At 44.2% G+C, this 22948-nt stretch overlaps 2 protein-coding genes across 6 annotated transcripts in view; both read right to left on the bottom strand.

Annotated features, from left to right (window-relative positions):
- The window catches only part of LOC306667513 (solute carrier family 23 member 2-like), an 83423-nt gene that overhangs the window by 5117 nt on the left and 55358 nt on the right, over positions 1–22948 (bottom strand). For all 5 annotated transcript variants that reach the window (XM_079150198.1, XM_079150199.1, XM_079150197.1 and 2 more), the window contains exons 4-8: positions 10962–11121; positions 6697–6878; positions 5882–6002; positions 4674–4830; positions 3657–3910 (exon numbers count right to left, since the gene is read on the bottom strand). In XM_079150198.1, coding sequence (XP_079006324.1) covers positions 3657–3910; positions 4674–4830; positions 5882–6002; positions 6697–6878; positions 10962–11069 — 822 coding nt within the window. In that variant the 5' untranslated portion in view covers positions 11070–11121. The remainder of the gene's footprint in view (positions 1–3656; positions 3911–4673; positions 4831–5881; positions 6003–6696; positions 6879–10961; positions 11122–22948) is intronic.
- Positions 14913–15333, bottom strand: LOC306668958 (small ribosomal subunit protein eS26-like). The gene has a single exon (XM_079152668.1). It carries the CDS (start codon positions 15311–15313, stop codon positions 14987–14989), a length of 327 nt encoding a protein of 108 aa, XP_079008794.1. The 5' UTR covers positions 15314–15333; the 3' UTR covers positions 14913–14986.

Below are 22948 nucleotides of genomic sequence, written 5' to 3'. Positions count from 1 at the left end.
CCATATATATACAATGGAATATTACTCCGCCATAAAGAATGATAAAATTATGGCATTTGTAGGCTAATGGATGAAACTGGAGAATATCATGCTAAGTGAGATAAGCCAATCTCAAAAAACTAAAGGACGAACGATCTCACGATAAGCAGATGAGGACATGTAATGGGGTGGGTAGGAGGGCTTAGCATTAGGGTTAGGGTTAGGTTTAGGGTTAGGGTTAAGGAGGGTGGCAAGGGGCTGGGGAGATGGCTCAGTTGGTAGAGTGCTTGCCTTGTAAGCACAAGGCCCTGGGTTCAATCCCCAGTACCCGGAAAAAAAAAAAAAAAAAAAAAGGAGGGTGGCAAGAATGGAGGAAGGAAAGACTGTATAGAGGGAAAAGAGGGGTGGGAGGGTTGGGGGGAAGGAAAAAAAATAACAGAATGAATCAAACAACATTACCCTATGTAAATTTATGATTACACAAATGGTATGCCTTGACTCCATGTACAAACAGACAAATAACATATATCCCATTTGTTTACTATAAAAAAAAAAAAAGCTCCCCCTACTGTGGGGATCATGGACCTTCATCGATATTCACCCCATCCTATAGCTGGTCTCATTGCTGGGGCACACAGCTGTCACCCTGCTGTCACTACTGACACAGCCAGGGCTCAGACAGGAGTTTGGGTGACAACTTCTCTCAGAAATGACCTCTGAGTTTCAGTGTAATGATACTATTCTGTATGATACTGCAGTGGTATATATGTGTCATTATACATTTGTCTAAACCTGCAAGATGTGCAACACCAAGAGTGAACCCTAACTATGGATTGTGGGTGGTGATGATCATGTCACTTCGTCAATCATAACAGATGCACCACCACAGTGGCAGGAGCCTATTATGCCTGTGTGGCAGAAATAGGTCTCATTATCTCTTACACAATCTGTGAACCTAAAACTGGTTGGAAACAAGTCTTCCAAAAATGGCCCCTAATTTTGGAAATTCAACATCATTCTTAAAAGTTAGTGCTGTACCACAAATATTCTTGTCCTCAGGAGTCCAGTGTTGATGAACACATTTAGATAGTTCTTGAACCTGTTTCTCATTCCTGTGTACCTACCCCTGGCCCCTAAAAGATACTGTAATGTAGTTTCAGTCTTGCAAGATGAAAAAGTTTTAGAGATCTGTTATACAACAATTTACATATGATAACCACTACTGAATTGTATACCTAAAAACGGTTACCAGGGTAAATGTATGATTGGTGCTTTTTATCACAATTAAAACCTCAACTAAAGTCCATTAATGCAACAATAAAGGAGCAGATTGTGCATTTGCCCATTTTACTCTTTCCAAGCTAAGAGTTTATTTATTTAACTGTCTTCATTAGGAATTCCTATTACATCAAGAACCTTTTGTTTAGTTTACAGCCTTGACAATTAGCTATGGGGGCACAGGTATGACTACAAACACAATGGATAGACTTGTCAGGGTCAACCAATGTCCTTTGCACATGCCACTCTTTCCTAAGGATGGCAGTCATTCCCCAATCCTATTACTGCAAGCACTTCACAAACAGCCTGGGGTCTTTTTAGTCTCAGGACTGACATTTGGGCTGGCAGCATGACATCCTAAAGAACTGGCAGAACTCTGGCATTTAGTCTTATTTCCCCTAAGACTTGGAGAACCAAGTAGCAGTGGGAACTCATTGCGGGAGAGACGCAACAGTGCAGTACCCCAAAGGGCCACAAGGGGCCAGACGAGTTCATAAAACCAGTGTTCTTAGTACTTGGCCTCTTTCCGGATTTATCTCTCTCACACTTGATTTGTAGTCTGCTTTTCATCTATGTATCTTTATTTCCTATTTCCCCCCATCTCCTCTAATGGTATTAATTTAGAAATTATGTCCAGAAAAATGGACTTTTTTATTGAAAATAATTTTTTGTTGGCATGAGATTTGTTCCCTTTAGTGGGAAAGTAAATATCTGCTGCTTCAAACTCATGTAGCACACTGTGCAATATTTCTGTGTGGGTTGGTGGTCCTCCTGTGGAAAGATGTTCCCCTCACCTGCATGAACGGCTTTGAACTCTTAAAGAGTGGGTGTCATGGAACACAGGACTTGCTGTAGGGTTGGGTGCTTAGGTCAGCCATTCACTCAGAGTTTAGCTCCTACTGTGCCAGAGGTCATGCAGGGCACAGAGGAGAGAGATCTGATGCTGTAAAGCCTCAGGGCCTTGAGGATGCACATCAGAGCCACTGAGGGAGCCATGATACAGGGCAAGTTGGGGTGTGGGGGAGGGGAAGTGTTCTATTTCTCCTGGGCTCACAGGACATGTGCTGGGAACCACCACCAGAGTACAATAAAGCACATGGAAAGAGACAAAGCATCACTATGACTTTCTAAATCACTTTATTTATTTTTTGGTAGCCAAAATTTAAGGCAGGCATGCTTACCCACTGAGCCATAGCCCCAGCCCCTTTTTAGTTTTTCTTTTGAGACAGGGTCTCACTAAGTTGCTTAGAGCCTCGTTAAGTTACTGAGGCTAGCCTTGAACTTGTGATCATCCTGCCTCAGCCTTCCCAGCCACTGGGATTACAGGCTTCACCACAGCACCTGGCTCTAAGTCACTTTAGAAAGCATCATTCTCAAGAGTTCTTGCTGACCTGATGGAACTATACTGTAGAAAATGGGGCGCCATGAGAAGATTTTAAGCAGAGACCAACCTAATCAGAATTGGGTTCTAAAAGGACCCTTGGGCAGTCATGTGGTAGGTAGATTAGAGGTGGGCAAGATCCTGAGAAGACAGTATGGGAGGCACTAGTTTAACCAGATGGGAGATGAACAGGCTGTGGCACTGGGAAAGATGAAGGGAGACAGGAAGGGAGCATGTGGAGAAATTAGAACCAACAGGTGAACAAGAAGCTAAGGGTGACATGCCCGGTGGGGTGAACCAAGATAGGAACTGCAGAGATCAGACAGGGCATGTGCTGGGCTTCCCAGAAGCCATGTGTGTGAGGTGCCCTGGAGACAACAGGAGGGGCTGGCCAGGTACAGTGAATCGTTTGGGGCTGGAGGTAATGAAACCCCCACCTAAACTCCAGAAAGGAGGACTGTCTTCAGTGCGTGCCAGTGCCAGGATAGACTCTCGGTCTGCAGCATGGCCACAATCAAATAAGGTCAAGTATGTAAAGCACAGCCATGGGCCCTGCAAAGGCACGATGTCCTAACCCCTGAACTTGTGAATTTGTTGCCTTAACTGGCAAAAGCAACTCTGCTGGTGTGATTGCATTAAGGACCTTGGGATGGGAGAGTAACCAGGTGGGCCCAGTCTATGTCCACGAGTTCTGGAAAGCAGAGAACTTTTCCCGTGGTGGCAGAGGAAGATGGAGAAAGTGGCCACAGTCCAATCACGGCAGATGATGGATGACAGAAAATGACAGGGTAAGGGTCCCCCCAGAGGCTCCAGAGAGGAACACAGTCCTGCCGACACCAACATTTTAGCCCACGAGACTGGTGTCCAAAATCTGGCCTCCAGATCAAGATAGTAAGTTGGGGTTGTTTGAAGCCATCGATTTGTGATAATTTGTTAGAGAAGCAACAGGAAACTAACAGGTATGGTAACAGACTCAGGTGCCCAGGTTGTCCCCAGGAGCCACCATCAGCAGACTTACCCTGGTGATGCCCAGCGCTCCGACATTCTCACTGTAGGAGGTGGTGCCATTCCCTGTCCCCCAGGCTCCTGCCAGCAAGCAGCCAAGGCCCTCGATGCCAATGCCACGGTTGATGGCATGCTTTGGAGGAGGTGGGGCTCCCACCAGCCGGGCACAGGCGTAGTAATCACCCACAGACTCCACCATGGAGGAGATCACCCCAGCGATGATGCCAAAGACCCCAGCCAGGCTGACGGTGGGACGGCCCCACTGTCCTGAAAACGCAATGCAGGGGGTGTCCAGTCAGAGGAGGCCGAGGAAACCGAAGTCATTTCTTGGTAAGAGGGATTTCTGGGAGGCTGTAAGAGTCCTCAGCTTTCACAACTGTCCAGAGGCTTTGGCTGGGATTCCTGCCCTGCCATTCCTCCTGAACCACATCAGATGTCCAGAACTTGAGGGCACTGTGCACAGAAGGAGGCAGAAATGACCTTTTCCTAGGGAGGCCTTGAAGGTTTCAAAAGCTGAGACTCTTAAGGGAGGCCCTAGGTCCACATCTCTGAGGCCAGGTTGGCCATGCCTGGACACCTTGTATACTTCTACACTATGAGGCAAAAACCATAAGGAAAGAGGAACAGAAACGGTCTAAGGAATTACCTGGTCTCCCCAGAAATACTCCAGTTCAGTGCTGTGTCTCCCTTTTGTGAGATCCATTGAAACCATGAGGAGACATGAAGGTCCAGCTGGAGGTCAGGCCTCTCTCTTCCCCTCCCCACCCATCCCCAGGCTTAAGGGTTCTGGTCAATGAGGAGGACCAGGGAGGTAGCCCAGCTTTGAGGGAGGTCTGGGAGTGCCAGCCTTTGTCTACCACCCCAAAGAATTCTTAGAACAACCTGGGGTCTCCTTCTATTTTAGGAATATGGACTCCCTGGGGCCTGACCCTCCTTATCAATCCCTCCCCAGCCCTGTTCATGTCTCTGACCAGTGACCTGAGCCACACAGTCTGTGTCCCAAGCAAGAAGGGACACCTATTCTCCTTACCTGGGTAAGGGATGCGGAACCAAGGGGCCTGGCTCAGGACGCTGCTTTTGGTGTCAGTACGGGCCAGGTACCCATAGGCAGTGGGCGACGAGGGGAGAGTGTTGGTGACCGTGAGCACGAAGCAGATGAGCCAGGAGATGCAGAGAGCCAGCAGCACCTGCCAGAGGGAGCTTCCCTTCAAGCTCTGCCAGTTCCTGCCCCCTTTCCCGCCTCAGGAGGGGTCCAGAAACACTCTCAGAAGAGGAAGTGCTGGGTGACCAACACTGCTAGTGATAACAGGAACCTGCTGTGTCCATGGATAAATCAGCATGTTAAAGAAACAGGCTGGAAAAAACACAATAATCTATGGGAGGAGACTATGGGGCAGAAAGTCCAGCCCACTGGGCACAGCATGGAGCAGGATCACACCAGACTCTTTCTACTGATTGCTGACCATGTGACCTGGGAGGAAACCCTCTGGGCCTTAGTTTTCTCATCTGTACCATGGAATCACAATCACAGCTCTGCAGGCCTGAAACAGGGCCTGGAAGTGAGATCCTCAGATACACGAATTTTATGGTCAGTGGTGGGACTCCAGAACTCCAGATTCTTAGTGAATTCTTCAAGTGATTCACGTACACACCGAATTTTAGAATCATTGGACTGCAGGGTTGTTGAAAGATCAACAAGATCATTATGTGGTAGTTTCTTTATACCTTGAGAAATACAGTTCACAGTTAAACCTGAAGACACAGCCATGTTGGCAGCTCCACACACTGGACAGGGTTGTGTGAATTCAACAAAGAAGGCTCTAGGAAGGGAGACGCCATCTTCCTCACCAGCACTTGGATGACCCATGAGCCACTGGGAAAGACCTGATCTAAGCAACTCGTCTCAGCAGGCTCTTTCAGGCCCTTAGATTTGCATCATTCAAGGTGAACTGGGCTGTCTCTCCCAGTACCTTGCTGAGAGGACAACCAGATACACAAGAAGACTGTCCCACACCTGTGCCCAGAACAGTGACTAGGGCTTCTGGGACCTGGAATGCGATGCCACCAACTGCCAGGGGGTACACCCCACAGACCTGATTCTTTTTCTGCCTCCCAGGAAGAGGTCACAACACATGGAGGAGCTTTGATTTGGGGGCCACTTGGGCACAGGCAAGCTGCTCGTACTCTCCAGGTGCATCGATTAAGAATGGAAGAGGGTGGGTGAGGGGTACTTCTTACAGGGAAGACCTGAAACAGGTAGAACTTGGAGGCGTGACACTTCTTCTCTCCCCCAAAAACAGGCACAGGCACCGCAATATTTTTCAGGAATTGGGAAAACAGCACGATGAGAAAGATGGTCCTGAAACAAACAAACAACCACACCCAACCTGGAAAACGGGGCTCTTCTGGGCAGGGGCTCACGAGGCTCTGAGGGTGGCCCAGGAAGCTGAGCCACCAGGTGTCTCTGGAACCAGCGGCCTCACCAGGAGGGGCTCCAGCTGGCCCCTCTCTGCAGGGCAGGCAGAGTCCTGCCATCTCTGAAAAGCTCCTTTTGGAGTTGCTGGTGGCTGAAGAGGAGCAGTGGGATAGGAGGCCATTGTTCCTGGGGTGTCTGAGAGGAACAGACTGTGGCCCATACGGGTGGTCATACCTCCCAGGCATGCCTGATGCAGGTCTGATGATCCCCACACCTCACCTCAGACCACAAGAGGCAGAGTGAGTGCAAGTGTCACTCCCAAGCCCCTTGAAAACTGTTTAAAAGCCTGAGGCCTCGTTTCCTGCTTCCCATGAAGTCTCCTGATCCTCCCAGCTGACCGTCATCACCCCCCCTCCACATGCACATAGCTCTGATGCCTGCTGGCTGCCTCCTGGAATCATGGGCACTCAGATCCAAGTCTTCTCTCTCTCTAGACTAACTTGCTTAAGAGCTGAGGCCACTCTTTGCACAGTTCAGTGAAAACTGATATCCTGGACTCCTATTATTCTCAACAGCTGATCTCCCACCCAAGAAAGCTCAGATGGGCTTAGATGTCTCCTCCCAAGACAGTACTTACATGAAGGAAATGCCCCAGTGGATTCCAGCGTCATTGCCTGCAGAATCAAAGAGAGGCAGGGCCACCAGGGAAATGGTCGGAGCAATGGTCAAGGGGCCAATGAAGCGCATGAGAAAGCCAATGAGGCCTGAGAATCCCACAAGCATCTGGACACAGGAAGCAACCATGATGGCACCCTGCAACTGAAGGGAGAGAATGGCCTCGGCTCAGCCCAGGCCACCAGAACAGGCCGAGCTGCTCATCCCGCTGCTCGGTCTGGTCACCCCTCCGGGTGCCTTCAAAGGCAGGGCAGAGGCAAATCTGGAGCCCCAAGGAACTGAGAGGAGAGACCTGAATTCACACTTCTCTCCAGCATTTCCAATGGTCTGTTGTACATTTTCATTTAACATGAAACTTTTCAGGAAATAGGCTTCAAGATTCCTTATCAGTTGTAGTCATGGTGATGAAATGACTTGTGACAATTCAGTGTGTATTGAACATCTTGCCGCTACAGTCTTCCGTTCTCCTGCTGGCTATTGCAGGGGTTGGAAAACTGTTTCCGTAAAGGACCTGTGAGAGAATATTTCAGGCTTGGTGGCCATACGGGCTTGTTGCAACTTTTCCAGACAAGATGTGAACAAATGAACATAGCTGTTTCCAATAGGACTTAATTTATACACACTGAAATTTGAATATCATGCAATTTGGACATTTCAGGATATAATATTCTTCTTTTGAGCTTTTTAAAATTACCAGTTAAAGTGGGAAACCATTCTTAGCTCATGGGCTATTCAAAAACAGGCGACAGGCCAGATTTGACCTCAGTTTGTCCATCCTTGATTTTTTGGATGAATGAATTTACTTTACTTCCTCTCTTTACCAGTTTGGATGTCATACTTTCTATAATAATCTTTTAGAAATTTTTCTTAACTTTTTCGTATCAATATTTCACATAACAGAGTCTACACTAAATAAAATTTTCTTTCCTCCTCCCAAATAGTACAATGACTATAAAAAACTTCAACTCCTATCACCATCTTGTTTTCCATGCCATTATTGACAAGTGTTTCCCACTGTTATTGATTATCATTATGAATTGTACTGTATTTTCCTACACTTACTACTTATTTAGATTTACCTACTGCCATGTACTGAATTGTGCCATGTTTCACATTCTGATATCAAAGCCTAGCGCCGATGTGATCGTATTTGGAAATGGAGGTTTGGAAGGTATGAGGTTTAGGTGAGGTGAGGAGAATGAGGCCTGCATGACAGCATCGGTGCCTTTATATGAAAAGGAAGATTCTCTGTCCCTGCATGCGTCCAGGAAAGTTATAGGAGGACGTAGTTAGAAGGCACCTGTCTGCAAGCCAACAAGAGAGCCCTCACCAGAATCCAACTATGCTGGCAACCTAATTTGAGGCTTCCAGCCTCCATCACTGTGAGGAAACACATTTCTGTTGTTTAGGCCATGCAGTCTATGGTGTTTTTGTGATGGCAGCCCAAGCTGACTAATACACCTATGCTTTTACCACATGGTTGGTTCTTCACTATTGCTTCTTTCCCACCACTCTTTAATTCAAGATTTATTTCTTTTGCCTGAAGAATATCTTTTAGTAGTTATTTCATTGACAGTCAGTGATGAATAAACTCTGTGCATCTCTGTTTCACTGAAAATGTTTGATTTTTGTCATCAATCTTGTATGATATAGAATTCTACACTTGGGTATAGAATTCTAGGATGACAGTGTTTTCTCTCAGCAGTTTGGAAATAGTCCATTGCCTTCCAGCCTTTGAGGTTGCTTACTGAGAAGGCTGCAGAATTTCCAATGTCTATGCTTTTGTAGGGCACTTTTCTTTCTTGTTGCTTTTAAGATTTTTCTCTTCGTATTTGGGGTAGCAGTTTCATTATGAGGTGTTCACTGTGGATTTACTTTTATTTATTCCACTTGGGACTTCATATGCTTTTTTTTCTAGAGAATTCAGATCTTTCATCTGTTCTAAATGATCAGCTGTTCTGTCTCCTAATACTATTTTCTGTATTATGGCCTTTAAGAATTTCTATTAGATACAAGAAGACATCTTGTTCTATTTTTTTTCTTATTCTCTATTTAATATTCCTATTTATTTATCTCTCTGTGCTGAATTCTGGATTATTTCCTTATATAATCTTTCAGTTCATTAATCTCCCTGTGTATAAATGCTATTTGTTCATTAAATGCATTTTTAAATTACAATGACTATATCTTTTCATTACTAACATTCTGTTGGATTTATTTTCAAATTTCCCTGTTCTTCTTTCAATTATTGTGTGTAGTATGGTTTCTAATGACTCTTGATCCTTTTAAATTAACTTAATCATGTTGATTTAATAGCCTTTCACTGTTCAATTACCTCTTGTTTCTGCTGAGTCTCTCTCATAATACATTATTTTCTTGTGTGAAATGCTGACATTTACACCTCTGGGCTCATCTTCAGGGGGATTGTTTTATCCCAGTGGGAGTTTTGTGCAGCGAGGAAAGTGGAAGATTCCCTCCAGAGTGACTTTACATCCTCTTCTGCTGCGAGCCACAGGTATTTTGTTGACAGGACCTGTCTCCACTCCTGAGCTTGGGAAACTTGCCACCACACTCATGTGTTGAGAACAGAAGTTTTAAACCCTCAGGCAGATCTACATCCCAACACTCCCCACAGTCCCCTGGGCAGGGGAAAAGCTTCCTTTGTCCCTGGCTGGAGGGGAGAACCATCACAGACCCCCACTCACTGAAAGGGAAGCCCCACAGGACCCCAGCTGATCGTGACCCAACTTCCAGCCTTTGTCCTGTGTCTGGCTCGATTCCTCACCCCACCATTGTAAGCCCCATGCTTCTGACTACACTTTCCATCCTTGTTTCTAGAAAGAGTCATTCCTCCTCGGCTTTCTGCTCAAGTATGCGTTCGAAAATACAGTTCTTCCATCATTTTTATGTGTTGGTACTGTGAATGGTTCCGTGCAGCTCCAACTACCATGATACTGGGAGGTGAGGTTTAAATTGGTCTCGGGTGTTGAAAACTGAACTTGCCATCCCTGCCCTTCCCACATCCTGCACACACCACAGTTTGCTGCCTTTCCTGCAACCACTTTTTCTTCAGAACAGAATCGCTGTTCATCATCCCCTCTGTGACTTCCTGAACCTTGGGAGTCATAACGCTCCTTTGGAGCTATAATCACGTTGCTTTCATCTGTGACTGGACCGTGATACACAGGTGGTCTGCTGACCATCAGTGGTTTCCAGCCTGGACAAGTGTGCAGATCAATATAATTCAGTGAGAAATGCAGAAGCCACCCTCCATCCCAATAGGCTGACCTGGTGAATAAAACCAACCAATGAATGAATTAAGAAAATGAGGTGGATACTTGAAAGAACATTAACAGCATAGGTGAAAAATATTTGACCAGCAGAGGGAGCAAAAAATATGAAAGAATACTGGTTTTGTGACCCATTGCATTGAACTCCTCAAGGTGGGAAAGAACAGTGGAGATGGGAGACTGCCTTAGCACCCCCGAAGAGAAGCCCCTGCCCTGGCCTCTGTGTTTTAGAGCAGGAGTTGTCAAACTTTTTCTGTAAAAGGCTACTCTTTTAAATATTTTAAATCTGGGGCTACATGTGGTTTCTGCCACATATACCTTTTCATATTAAAAAAACAAAAACAAACAAACAAGCAAAAAAAAAAAAAAAAAAACAGGTGGAAATTGGTTCAAGAACCAAATTTGCTGACTCCTGCTTTAGGAGACTCTACAAGCACAAAAAATGAAAGAAAGAAAAGAAAATGTAGCTGTCTCTGTCACTTGCACTCTTCCTCCTTAAAAGATACAGAAGTGGGGGCTGGGGTTGTGGTTCAGTGGTAGAGTGCTTGCCTCGCACGTGTGAGGCACTAGGTTCGATTCTCAGCACTGAATAAAAATAAATAAATAAATGAAGGACATTATGTCCATCTACAACTAAAAAAAAAAAAAAAAAAGATGCAAAAGTGTCCCCAAGAATGCCTTCTTCAAGTCCAGGCTTTCCTCCCTGGCAGCCCCCATGCCCCTCCTGCTCTTATGCACTATGGCTCCCTCTTGAGTCTTCTTCTTGGAGCATGAACACTAGAATGTTAGCTTCTCTGTCCTTTTACCCATCACTTCCTAAAGCCCAGGATCTCTCCTGGCAGGGAGTTTGATTAATGAAGGTTGAGCAAATGAAAGGACCATGAATCCCCATCTACCACCTCCTCACTCCCACCCAGCCCTCCCCTGGCCCCCTTACCTCTCGGATCCTCCTCTGCCATTCCTCCACGAATGCAGGAGAGCTGGTGTTCACCTGGCTGGCATTGAGTGTCCACTCTGGGCACTTCCAGGATGGAAGAGAGAGCATGGCCAGAGAAGGCGCCACAAAAGCAAAGGTCCCTCCCTGGAGAATGGGCAGCCTGGAGGAAGGGGAGAATGCAGTTATTCCCTGAGATCCTCCCACACAGGCCTGTCCCTGGCCCTGGAGGAGCCTTTTGAGCTCATGGCTGAGCTCAGCAGAGAGGCAACACAAGACCCTTGCTCTCCCCAGTTTCAGGGAACTCCTACCAAGCTCCAAGGTAGTCCATCATGTCACACTTTGGGCAGGTAGGAGAGGTGGCTGGGGAAAGATCACCATACCCAACCCCAGTAGTGGAGATGCCAAGCTAGAAGAGAGCCAGGTTCAGTCATGCACTTCTGTAATCCCAGTGACTTGGGAGGCTGAGGCAGGAGTACCTCAAGTTCAAAAAGCTGGCCTTAGCTTTTGAGCAAGGCCATAACCAATTTAGCAAGACCCTGTCTTGAACATGCTCAATGGGGTCATTTTCCACCCCCTACCCTGAACTCAGCCCCCGAGAATTCTGCCTGGACCCTAGATCACAGCATAGCTCACACATACAGCTCCTTCTCACATTCCCCAAGATAAACATCTGCACAGCCTAAAATCTGGGTTTCCACATCCCATTTTTGTACCAGAAACTAAGGGTCATCCCAGACCTTTGCCTTCAGGCTCTTATCACAAGAATGGAGCAGATTTGAAGGCCATCCCCAAGTGTGTTCCCCCTCAGGCTCCTGGTGGGCCTCTCCATCTGCTCTCTGTGAGAATTTCTAGCAGTGTCTACCCAGCCTGCCTGCCCTGGAGGAAGACCCAAGCTCCAAGCCACCCTCCAGCAATGCTCACACACTAGATGGTCCCAGGCTGTCAGGTCACCTAGTCTTTCTGCTCTGGACATTAGAATTGGAGGGGGTGGAGAGCATCTTAATTGGAACTCCAGCATCTAATTGCATCTGTAACCCAATTAAGTTCAGGCACTTTTGAAAAATAATACTAGAAGGGTATTTTTGAATCAGGATTTCAAGCAGTTGCATAAAGGATGATTCTGGAGGATAACTGAGGAAGTCTTGTGTAAGGGAAATAGAAAAGTTCATGAAGGAGTTTTGCTGCCTAAGTGGCCTTTGTGTCCTGGCTGGACACGACAGTGAATGCCTGGACCTCGTTCCAGACAAGCAAGGGTGCTTCAAGCTCCTTAGGCAACTCCAGTATGCAGGCAGGATCTAGATCCAAGATCCAGCCCATAAAGCTCCAAAGTAAAATGGAGAATATTGTGCATCTGGGGTTGGAACAACCGGAGGTGCTATCTGTGCACAAATGTGTGTGTGTTTTACACACACACCTCTCTTTGTTTTAAAATTGCAAATCTGAGCATCTGATAGAGAAAGGAAAATATTCTACTTACACCATTGTAAGATCTTGGACTGTGTGTCCTGTGGGTCAGGGGACTGCTATTCTCTAGTGACCACTCTCTGTATGTACATATGCCTTTGTCCTCACATACTAACCATTTCTAATACCCTCAGTGATTCCTTTAATTCTTTATGCTATGCTCACAAAAAATCCATTGTGTGTACTACCCTTTCTTGTCTTGACTCTTTCTTTATTTCTGGGCTCCAGAAGGGAAGGAACTCCTTAATTCTCACTTCCCTGCCTTCAGTGCTGAATTTGCTGCCACTGATACCAACACTGGGTTTTTCTATCATTTTGGGTTTTTTTCCTAGTTTTATAGGCATGCAAAGAAATCCCAAATGTTAATTTGTAATTCATTAGGCCACGAAAGATGTGCACTTGTTCATGTAAATTTATGTCCGTTTTTCTCTGTCCATAAACTCTATTTATGACACAGAATTTTGATACCATCAAATATATTTATAACAACTCTTAGGATGGTGAGCTTTATTTTTATTTAAAAAATATATTTTCTATTATTTTATGCAATAGTTCATCACATGAGAAATATTTAAGAGAATATTTCAAAAATTTCAAATACTTCTGCAGCTTTCTTTTTTTTTTACCCTATGTAAATTTATGATTACACAAATGGTATGCCTTTACGCCATGTACAAACAGAGAAACAACATGTATCCCATTTGTTTACAATTAAAAAAAAAAATGAAAGAAAACTCAGTCACTTTCCATTACCTTCTGAACTTGCCCTTCTTGTTCAAGACCCTGTCAGCCTCTCCCGGCCCTTCTGGGGGTAGAACACAGGGCCTAGCATCATGTTAAGCAAGTGTCTAATACTGAGGTACATCCCTAACCCCCTTTTTTTTTCAGCTTCTCCCTTGAACTTGAACCACCAATCAACCATGACAGAAATAACACCATGATTTACATGTTTATATTTGTAAACCAGAGTAAACAAATCAGTCTTTTCCTCCAGTATTAACTGCTTAGTATTTTTCAAAGTAAACAGCCAGGCATGGTGTTGTGTACCTGTAGTTCCAGCCTTAGGTAGGAAATATGTTCAAAGCAAGACTTGGTAGGGCTGGGGATACATACAAAAGACCCAAATATTTCTCAAAGGTATAATTTACAGACCAATTTTAGCAGAGCCAGGCATGGTGTTGTGTACCTGTAGTTCCAGCCTTAGGTAGGAAATATGTTCAAAGCAAGACTTGGAAGGGCTGGGGATACATACAAAAGACCCAAATATTTCTCAAAGGTATAATTTACAGACCAATTTTAGCAGTCACATTGCTGTTAAAACACAGATTCCTGGACTCTAATCTGAATCATGCTTTTGGAAGGTGTGGCTTTAGTACTCTAGGCATTTTGTTCAAATCGTACAAGTCATTCTTATTTATAGATTATTTCATTCATCTCTTGACTTATCCATAGACTGAGTTTACTTATTCACCCAAAAATGGTAAGCACTGGTTGTATGTCAAACAATGTTATTGGCCAACTAGACATTGTCCCTAACCTCATGAGTTTACAGCTGTTTCTTAGGAACACTTTCAGGATACCTTTGGTTGTTGCTTAGCTACCACCCCATCCTTTCATTTTCTGAGACAAGGTCTTGCTGAATTCCTGAAGCCAGACTCAAACTTGCCATCCTCTAGCTTCAGTCTCCCAAGTCACTAGGATCATATACACACCACCACACCCAGCTAGTTTTAAAAGCTTTAAGTAAACTGGGTGTGGTGGTGCATGCCTGTATTCCCAGCAGCTTGGAAGGATAAGGCAGGAGAATCCCAAGTTCAAGACCAGCCTCAACAATTCAGCAAGACCCAGTTTCAAAAAATGTGTATATAGTACTGGGGATTTAACTATAGGGGCTCTACCATTGTGCTACATCCCCAACCCATATTTAATATTTTAAAATGGCCACCCTCCTGCCTCAGCTTCCCAAATCAATGGAATTACAGGAGTGTACTACCATGCCTGACTCCCCACAAGCTTGTTTGAAGCTATTTATCATGACTTTCCAAATAAAGTCGTCCACTAGGGACTATGAACATGTCACTCCCTCCCCAACCCCAGTACTGGGGATTGAACCCATGAACACCAACACTGAGCTACATTCCCATTTTGTATTCAGAGACAGGGTTTCACTAAATTGCTGAGAGCTCAGGCTTTGATTCTGGGTATCAAACCAAACATAGGGCCTCATACATGCCAAACTCCCAGCTGCTTCCTCAATTTCAGGGTGCCAACTTAAACTTATACAGGTGGAATTAACTCAACATTCACCATATACTTAAACCCTCCATGCTGCATACAGCTATGCAAATTAGTAAGGCCAAGAATTGAATTCGAAAGAATTAAAACTTAAGGTTCCCCATGAAAACTGTGGTACCACATACTTGAATATGTAGTATAAACACAAAGCCTGTAGATACACTCAACATGCTATATGAATTATAATTCCCATTTTATTTTTTTCCAGAAGATAGTTTTTCTTCACTCATTAAGGACCCAGCTCCTTACATAGGCTTTGGTGGAGGTCATGGGGCAGCACCAGCAGGTCTAAAACGGGGTGCGGGTGTTCGGTCCTTCCTGGCTTCACGAGATTGATTCCTGACCACCTTGCTGTGAATGGCACAACTCACACAGTAATGCAGCTTCACATAGAGTTTGGGAAGTGCATAAGCATTGAAAACACTTGCTTCGGAAATGTCCCTGACGGCTGCAGTCTCTACAATGTTTCGAATGACGAACTTCTTAATGGTCTTGTCCTTGGGCACGCACCTAGCACAGTTCGTGCAACGAATAGGCTGCACATGGCTGCGGCCCTTTTTGGCACGACCATTATTCCTTCTTTTTATGGTCATCTTGGAAGCGAGGACCCGAGAGACCTTCTGCAGCTTTCTAATTATTCATGTTATTTTCTTTCAAGATTATTATATGTAGTTGGGATCATATACTCCATGGGCTTATTGCTTTTTTTTTTTTCTTTGCGGTGCTGGGGATTGAACCCAGGGCCTGTGCTTGCAAGGCGAGCACTCTATCGACTGAGCTATCTCCCCAGCCCGCTTTTTTTTTTTTTTTAATAATTGCTATATATCCTTTTTGTGGGGGTGAATGGGTGGCGTTTATCAGGGATTGAACCCAGGATTGCTTTACCACTGGTTTACATAACATCCTATATTTATTTTGAGGTAGCGTGTCACCATGTTGCAGGCTGGTCTTGAACTTGTGATCCTCCTGCCTCAGCCTCACTGAGATTACAGGAGTGTATCACTGCACCTAGCCACTAGTCTTTTCCTTTATGAGCAAGATGGTTTTGTTTCTATGTATTTGCTTTGGTGTAATACCACGTCATACTTTTAGTTCTCACACTGTATCAATAAGCCCTTCCTGCACTATTCTAAACTCAGACCTTTAGAATCCATTTCCATGTTTCTTGCCCCTCCTTTCCACCTTTTGTTAGGCTTTCCCATTTCTTTTTTTTTTTTTTTTTTAATATATTCTCAGTTGTTGATTGACATTTATTTATTTTTATTTATTTATACATGGCGCTGGGAATCAAACCCAGTGCCTCACACATGCTAGGCAAGCACTCTGCCAAGAGCCACAACCCCAGCCCTCATCCCATTTCTTTACCATAACTTCCTATCAGTACCCATTTTTCTTGACCAGTTGTATTTTCAGATTCTTGACCTAGACTTTAACTCCAGTTCTCTTGACAGAGAGGTGTCGGTACGTAGATCTACGTAATGCGCCGCTGTGTTCTTTATGTGCTTTTCTGATCCATGTTTGGATGTGAGCCCTCCCTTTCGTTACTAGGTTTCCATTGTTCTACCATTTGTCTCCTGTGGTGACCAGGATTACGGCTCAGTACTCTTTGTTATGTCACAGTTCATTGCATCTGCCACCAGGATGGAAATCCATATTTCTTAAATTTGCCCTGGAGTGTGACCCATTGTTATTGTGTTTGCGTCTTCTGACTTAGATATCTCCCGTAAACCCCGAGCGTTGGTTAGAAAAACTCACAGCACTGCAGGCCCAGAAGGACTCTCGGAAACTTATCTAGTCTGGCCTTGTCATTTTATAGACAAAGGATGGAGGCCCAAGTCAGGACTCAGCCAGCAGGACAGGTCCTTGCTCACTCGCCATCCAGGTTTCTCGCTGACTTTTGACATTGACTAACAGCAGTGGACCAAAGGCGAGTTTAAATCTGGCTCCACCATGAAGCACTTCTTGACTGATCACTCATCTCCTACAAGCTACATTGTCCTCCTCAGTAAAATAATAGTTCTCTTCCCCAAAGCAACTGTGAAGATGTGCAAATGAAATGTGCATTAACTCAATGGCTGCAGTATATCAGAGCTCAACAGCCAGCAGTAATTTCCATTATTTTATCATTTTCTGAGAAAGTAGTTCCCATCAGGACACTTTCTTTAATGTCTCCACTATATAACAGATGTTAAAGTATAGATCTTTTCACTGCTCTTTGGCACCCTCATATCTTGCAGGTGGACTAAGATTTATTTTCTATTCTGTTTTCTTCTGTGTCAGAATCCACATGCTTGGGCTGTCTATGACTACGTCTTTGCATCTGCCAATACCCCTTGGTCTGTGGCATCTACCTGGCCTCTCAGCACTTCACAGCATTAGCTTGACATCTCTTTAGGTATCATTATTTCTACCATTCTAGTTCTTAAAATTGACAGTAGGTATGTACTTGAAGTGTGGCATTAATGGTTAAGTTTAGAGTCTGATGCACGGCTATCTTCCTGTGGTGTCATAACCTGTGTTTGTGGGATGGACTTGCTCTTACTGATCTACTAATCACATTGGAAGCTTCACCTCCTAGTATTATTGTAGGGTCTACTTCAGATCTCTCTCCCTCATTCTTCATTTCATTCTTGTTTTTTTTCAACACATGAACACTTCTAACTTGATTGGGAATAAGTTCCTGAGCAATGACTCACAACTCTTACATGCCTTTGTATGGACTTCAGGTATTTCCTCACATTATACCTGGTCCCAGATAGGATTTAAGGGAGCTTACCAACCTGTCTGATACAGGAAGGACCCCTCAGACCCTCCAATTTCATTTTCTGTCTGTTCCTTCTATCACTCCCCACCCTATTTCATTTGTACCTAGCTTTGTGTAACAATCATGGAAAGAGCTGGTCTGAGCATACATGGACTGGGATCTGGGTACCAATCTCCCTGGTCACCCTTATTACTCCCCAGAGAAACATGGGCAGTTCTCCCTGTGGGCCCCACTCCTCCCTCCATCCTTCACCATCCAATTCTAATGCTCAAGTCTGAAGAAGAGAAAACATCATTTTCCTTTACAACAATGACTTGTGTGTTCCCCAAGAAGAGGTCCAGTGTCAAAACCTGTAGACTCAGAAATGTATATTGAAACCAGGTGAAGTGGTGCAAGCCTGTAATCCCAGCAACTCAGGAGGCTGAGGCCAGAGGATCACAAGTTCAAGGCCAGCCTTGTCAATTTAGTGAGACCCTGTCTGAAATTTTTTTTCTGATTTTATTTTTCTGAAGTATAATACAAAGGGCTGGGGATATAACTCAATAATATTGTAACTCTGGGTTCAATCCCCAGTACGAAAGAAAGAAAGAAAGAAAGAAAGAAAGAAAGAAAGAAAGAAAGAAAGAAAGAAAGAAAGAAAGAAAAGAAAAGAAAAGAATAAAACCTAAGAGAACTGGTTAGTGTCTCAAGAACCATTTGGGGTGAGTAGGGTCACATTCTCTGTACAAGGAAACTGATACTGGGGAAGGCCCAAAAGGGCTTCAGCCAGGAAGTACCAGAATTCTGACCAGAAAGTCTGAGTCACAGGGTCAAACTGCAATAGGATGTTTGTTACAAGAACAACTGATAACCAGGATTTGTGGGAAAAACAAACAACTTAAAGAATTTCTGCTAATGATTAGATGGAACATCTGTCTCCTCTTTTTATAGTCCATTTTGGGTGATAAATGGGAATATCTGACCTTCTGGAAGTATTGAGAAGTCCAACCTGTCCCCCTGAGGTCTCCTATACTCCTTTGCAAGTCAGGAGTGACTTAAGTCAGGAGTGACTTAAGGATTTGGTAAGCTGGGGAAGCAAGAAGCCCTGACTTCTGTATCTTGCACATCAGCCTGTCCCTGCTGTCCATGAGTTTCACACTTCATTCAGGCACGACGGCCGACCAAATCCAGGCACCAGTCCTGACCACAGAAGCCAATTCCCTAGTGCAGAGGGACAAGGGCAAACTCTGGTTAAGCACTACGACGGAAAGTTCCATGGTGCTTTGCAAGCACAAGGACATCCCTAGTTAGAATAACCGTGTTAAGGAAGGTTTCCTGAGAGGTCTGAGGGACTGTGTCACCTTGTTCACCAAGGTAACCATCATGCCAGAAACATAGTACGTGTTCAGTAAATATGAGCATGCCTTTCCCCTCAATGGTTCTTCCCCACCCCTGATCCCCACATCTAGCTGGTTCTCTATCACTTGTCAAGTGCCCCCACTTCTCTGACTTCACCCCTTTTTCTTGCTACCACATCACTTAGAATGTAACAGTATTATTACACCTGCTGCACCCACTGTGATTATTTACTCACACATCTGATTCCCCCTTTGAGACTCTCAACTCTGAAAGTCACTAATGAATCCCAATGCCCCCTCATAGCAGGCAACCACAAGGTATAAGGGGGAGGATGACTAGTACCTCTGATCTCAGAATTCAGTCCAGGATGATACAGCATTGAGGTTGGAAGTTGTGACTACAGGAGAAAACAGACAGCATCCAAGGTCTTCCAACAGCTGAAGACCCAAGACTTCCAGACCTACCAGGAAGCTTTCTCTTAGGAAATGCACACACGATGTTTCTCCCAGAATGGGTACCGGTGAACACTTCCTCTACTTACCGAGACACCAAAATTCCTACCTCTGCAGAAATATGTCATTTGGTACTACAGACCCAATATTCGTGCCCACTGCCCATATTCATATGTCGAAGCCCTAGTCTGACCTGATGTCATTTGGAAGTAGAGCCCTTGGGAGGTATTTAGGTTTAGATGAAGCCATAAGAATGAGGTCCCCACAATAAGATTGGTGTCCTTATGAGAAGAGAGAGATGAGATCGCTCTCTACTGCATAAGGACACCGCAGGAAGGCGGTCATCTATAAGGCAGAAGAGGGCCCACACCAGAGCCCAACCCATGCTGACACCCCAATCTAGGAAATTCAAGCCCCAGAACTATGAGGAAATACATTTCTCTTGCTTAAGCCACACAGTCTAGAGTATTTTGTTTGGAGGGCCCAAGCACACCAAGACACCAGGTAGCTTCCATGGGACACAGGTACCACTTCATCTCTCCATGCTTGCTCTTCCTCCCCTGGACCACGGGACTCATGAGCATACCTGCTTCAAGTGGTTTCATAAGAATTATGTGTTCTACAAACCATGCAGTACTTTGCACACTCACCTTACTGTTATTATGGCACAGGAGGGGGAAGGGATAGGTCCTGGGTTGGGCCCAGGGAGCAAAGAGGCTGGTGCCAGAGTTCAGGCTGCAGCTCCACATCACTATGGAGTTGACCTGGGGTTTCAATCATCACCACTTTGTCACCAACAGTTTCCCCTTATTTCTCTTCATTCCCTAGGGATGAGGATGGAGGAAATCGAATGCAAATAGGACTCTAGGATCTTAGAGGACATGAAGTGAAGCATGTAGACCTCCCTAGTGGATCTGCAGGTCGCAAAGAGACCAACAAGGTCTGATAAAAGACAGAAGTGAGCTGGGCAATGACAGAGAAGGGGTGCTCTCCTGGTACTTGGAGAATGACTAATCACATCAGATACGCTTCCTCCAAATTTCATTAAGGCACCCAGGGAATACATGGAAATACAAAGATTTTCAGCAGCCTCTAAGATAAAAACTGAACTAGAAGCATGATTGCACCCTTGATGAGGATGATTGAGGAGGAATTCTTGTTCACCTGCCACATGTTTTGCCCTGCAGACCAGAACTGGTTGGTGACCTCAGCAATGATCTATCCCAAGTTTATGATGCACTGCCATGAAAAGTAGGCCATCATACAATTCTCCCTCCCCTCACCTTCTCCTGGTCTTTCTTGGTGCCCTAACTTCAATGTGCATTAGATCATCTATGGATTCAATTCAAATTTCCAGAATCCTGACAGGTCCTGACCTTGCAGTAGGCCTCAGGGAGGTCCAGGAAGGTGCCTTTTTAACAGGTACTTCAGAAGACTTTGATGCCAGTGTCCACACCAGTCTGTCTTTTTTTAGAAATGATAGTCTTGGCACATGAACTAGAAGGAAAGGAGATCTTGCAAAGAGTTCCATAATTTAGAATTTCACAGTCACTTAGCAAGAAAGATAAGTGGGTAGAGGGGATAAGAGTGCTGGAAACTGTCCAAGATGAAGGAAATGAGGGGTCTTTTGCAAAATCACACCAAAAGACATTGACTTCTGGGTAAGAAAAACCAGGTTGCACACATGCCCCACTTGAAACCCCTCTAAACTTAACATTAAAATATACTTTAGAAGCAAAAGTCAAAGGATAAAGAAAATGAGCATGAAGCAATTGCAATAAAATTTTGACAGCCGAAAAGCAGGTGGAGAGCGGTAACCGATGTAACAGCCCTGGAGAGCAACATCCTATGCCAGCAAGACATAAATGCCAACACTCTGAAGAACCCACAAAGTCTCAGGAAATGATTCTCCAAGCGGGATAAATATGCAGCTAAAACAGGTTAAAGTCCTTTAAAAGTACCAGTTTTCCCATCTTGGGGAAAGTCAAGAGGTATATTCTTTGGAAAAGGCAAAACACAGGATCTCTGTGTTACAAGAAAACAGGCAGAGTTGGAAGTGGTATACTAAATATGGACATTTCATTCAATGTATGCAGACTGCACATTGAAACCCCCAGCTCACATTCCGAAGTGGCTTCCTGAACACTTCTAGCCAGGGCTTCTCCCACCAGGAAAGAGTCCAGAAGATTCTTTGGGGGATAATATGAGAGCATAAGAGAAAAGAGGTGGCAAATATTGGGCTTCGCCAGGGAGATTGTGATGATTTATTTGGCGGGGAAGGAGTAGTGTTGGGGATTGAACCCAGGACCTCAGGCACACTAAGTAAATCACCCTACCACTGAACTCCACCCCAGTCCATGATGCCATTTATTAAGACTACAGTGTGAATTGTGAGCTCTGCATTTGGGTTGATGTCATGCTATAGTGAAGGTCACGGGAAACAAGACCCATTCTCAGACTTGAACTTTTAGTCAACCTTTTAGGACCTCACTAGTACATATGAGCAGCTGATAACAAGGGGCACCAGACAACCAAGAGAATATGAATGACAAAGGCCTAAATAAAAAACAGATAAAATAACTTCTCCTGCAAAGAGGTGATAACTTTCAAAAAGCATGTGTCATTGAGATATTAAGAGAAGATCTGATATTCATACATCAAGAGCAGTATGCATAAAAATGGAATACAGTATTCAGAGAACAAAAAGTATTACAGAATTAACAAAATTATTGGAGAAATAAACTCAAGGTAAGACATAGAAGGTAAAATTGATTGAAATTTCCCCTTGCCAAAGAGCAAAAATACAAAGAGATGTTAAATAATAATTTTTAAAAAGATAAGAAAGTTAAAGTACAGAGACTCCAAAGTGCAAATAATAGGAGTTTCAGAAAAAAACTCAAAGCAAATGAAGAACAAATATTTATATATTGAAAGGGACTATTGAATATAAGGTACTATGGAAGAAAATTAACTCATTCCATAAGACATGATCAGAAATTCATAGCACTGAATTATAAAGCAGATCCTTCCAGCTTCCAGGAGTGGAGATGGGAGAGGATATTATCTAAGGCCTTAGACTTCTTACATTCACATGGAAATCTAGAAGATAATGTAATGATATTTTCAAAAATCTGAAAGAAAATTATTTCCAACCTAAAGTTCTATACCCAGCTAAGCTGTCAATCAGCTGTGAGAGTAGAATCAAGATATTTTTCTAAATGCAGTCTCACAATATTACCTCCCAATATTCCCAATATTAGTCTCACAATATTCTCTCTTGGGAGATACCAGAACATACATTTTCTCTCTTGGGAGATACCAGATTATGTATTCCACCAAAATCAATACAAAACAAAACCAAAACAGAAGAAAAAGGCATGGAAATAAACACAGAACTGAAGTACATTTTCAGGATGAGGATGAAGGGGTACCTCAGGTTGACAGTTGAGCACCAGCAGCAGACAGTGGCCATTCTAGATTACAGTTGGGAGACAGCTCCAGGGAGATGGTCAGTCAAACAGCTGAACTTGAAAGACAATTTGATGTGAATGAAACTTTAAAGAAGAGATTTAGACAAAAGGCAGAGTATTTAGAACTGAGTTAAAGATAAGCACACAAAATATTAAGCACATTAAAAACAAAAAGAAAATGTTAACTCCAGGGAAAACAAAAGG

Source organism: Sciurus vulgaris, assembly GCF_902686455.1.
Source record: "Sciurus vulgaris genome assembly, chromosome: 8".
Lineage (NCBI taxonomy): Eukaryota > Metazoa > Chordata > Mammalia > Rodentia > Sciuridae > Sciurus > Sciurus vulgaris.
This window is presented reverse-complemented; position numbering and strand designations above follow the sequence as displayed.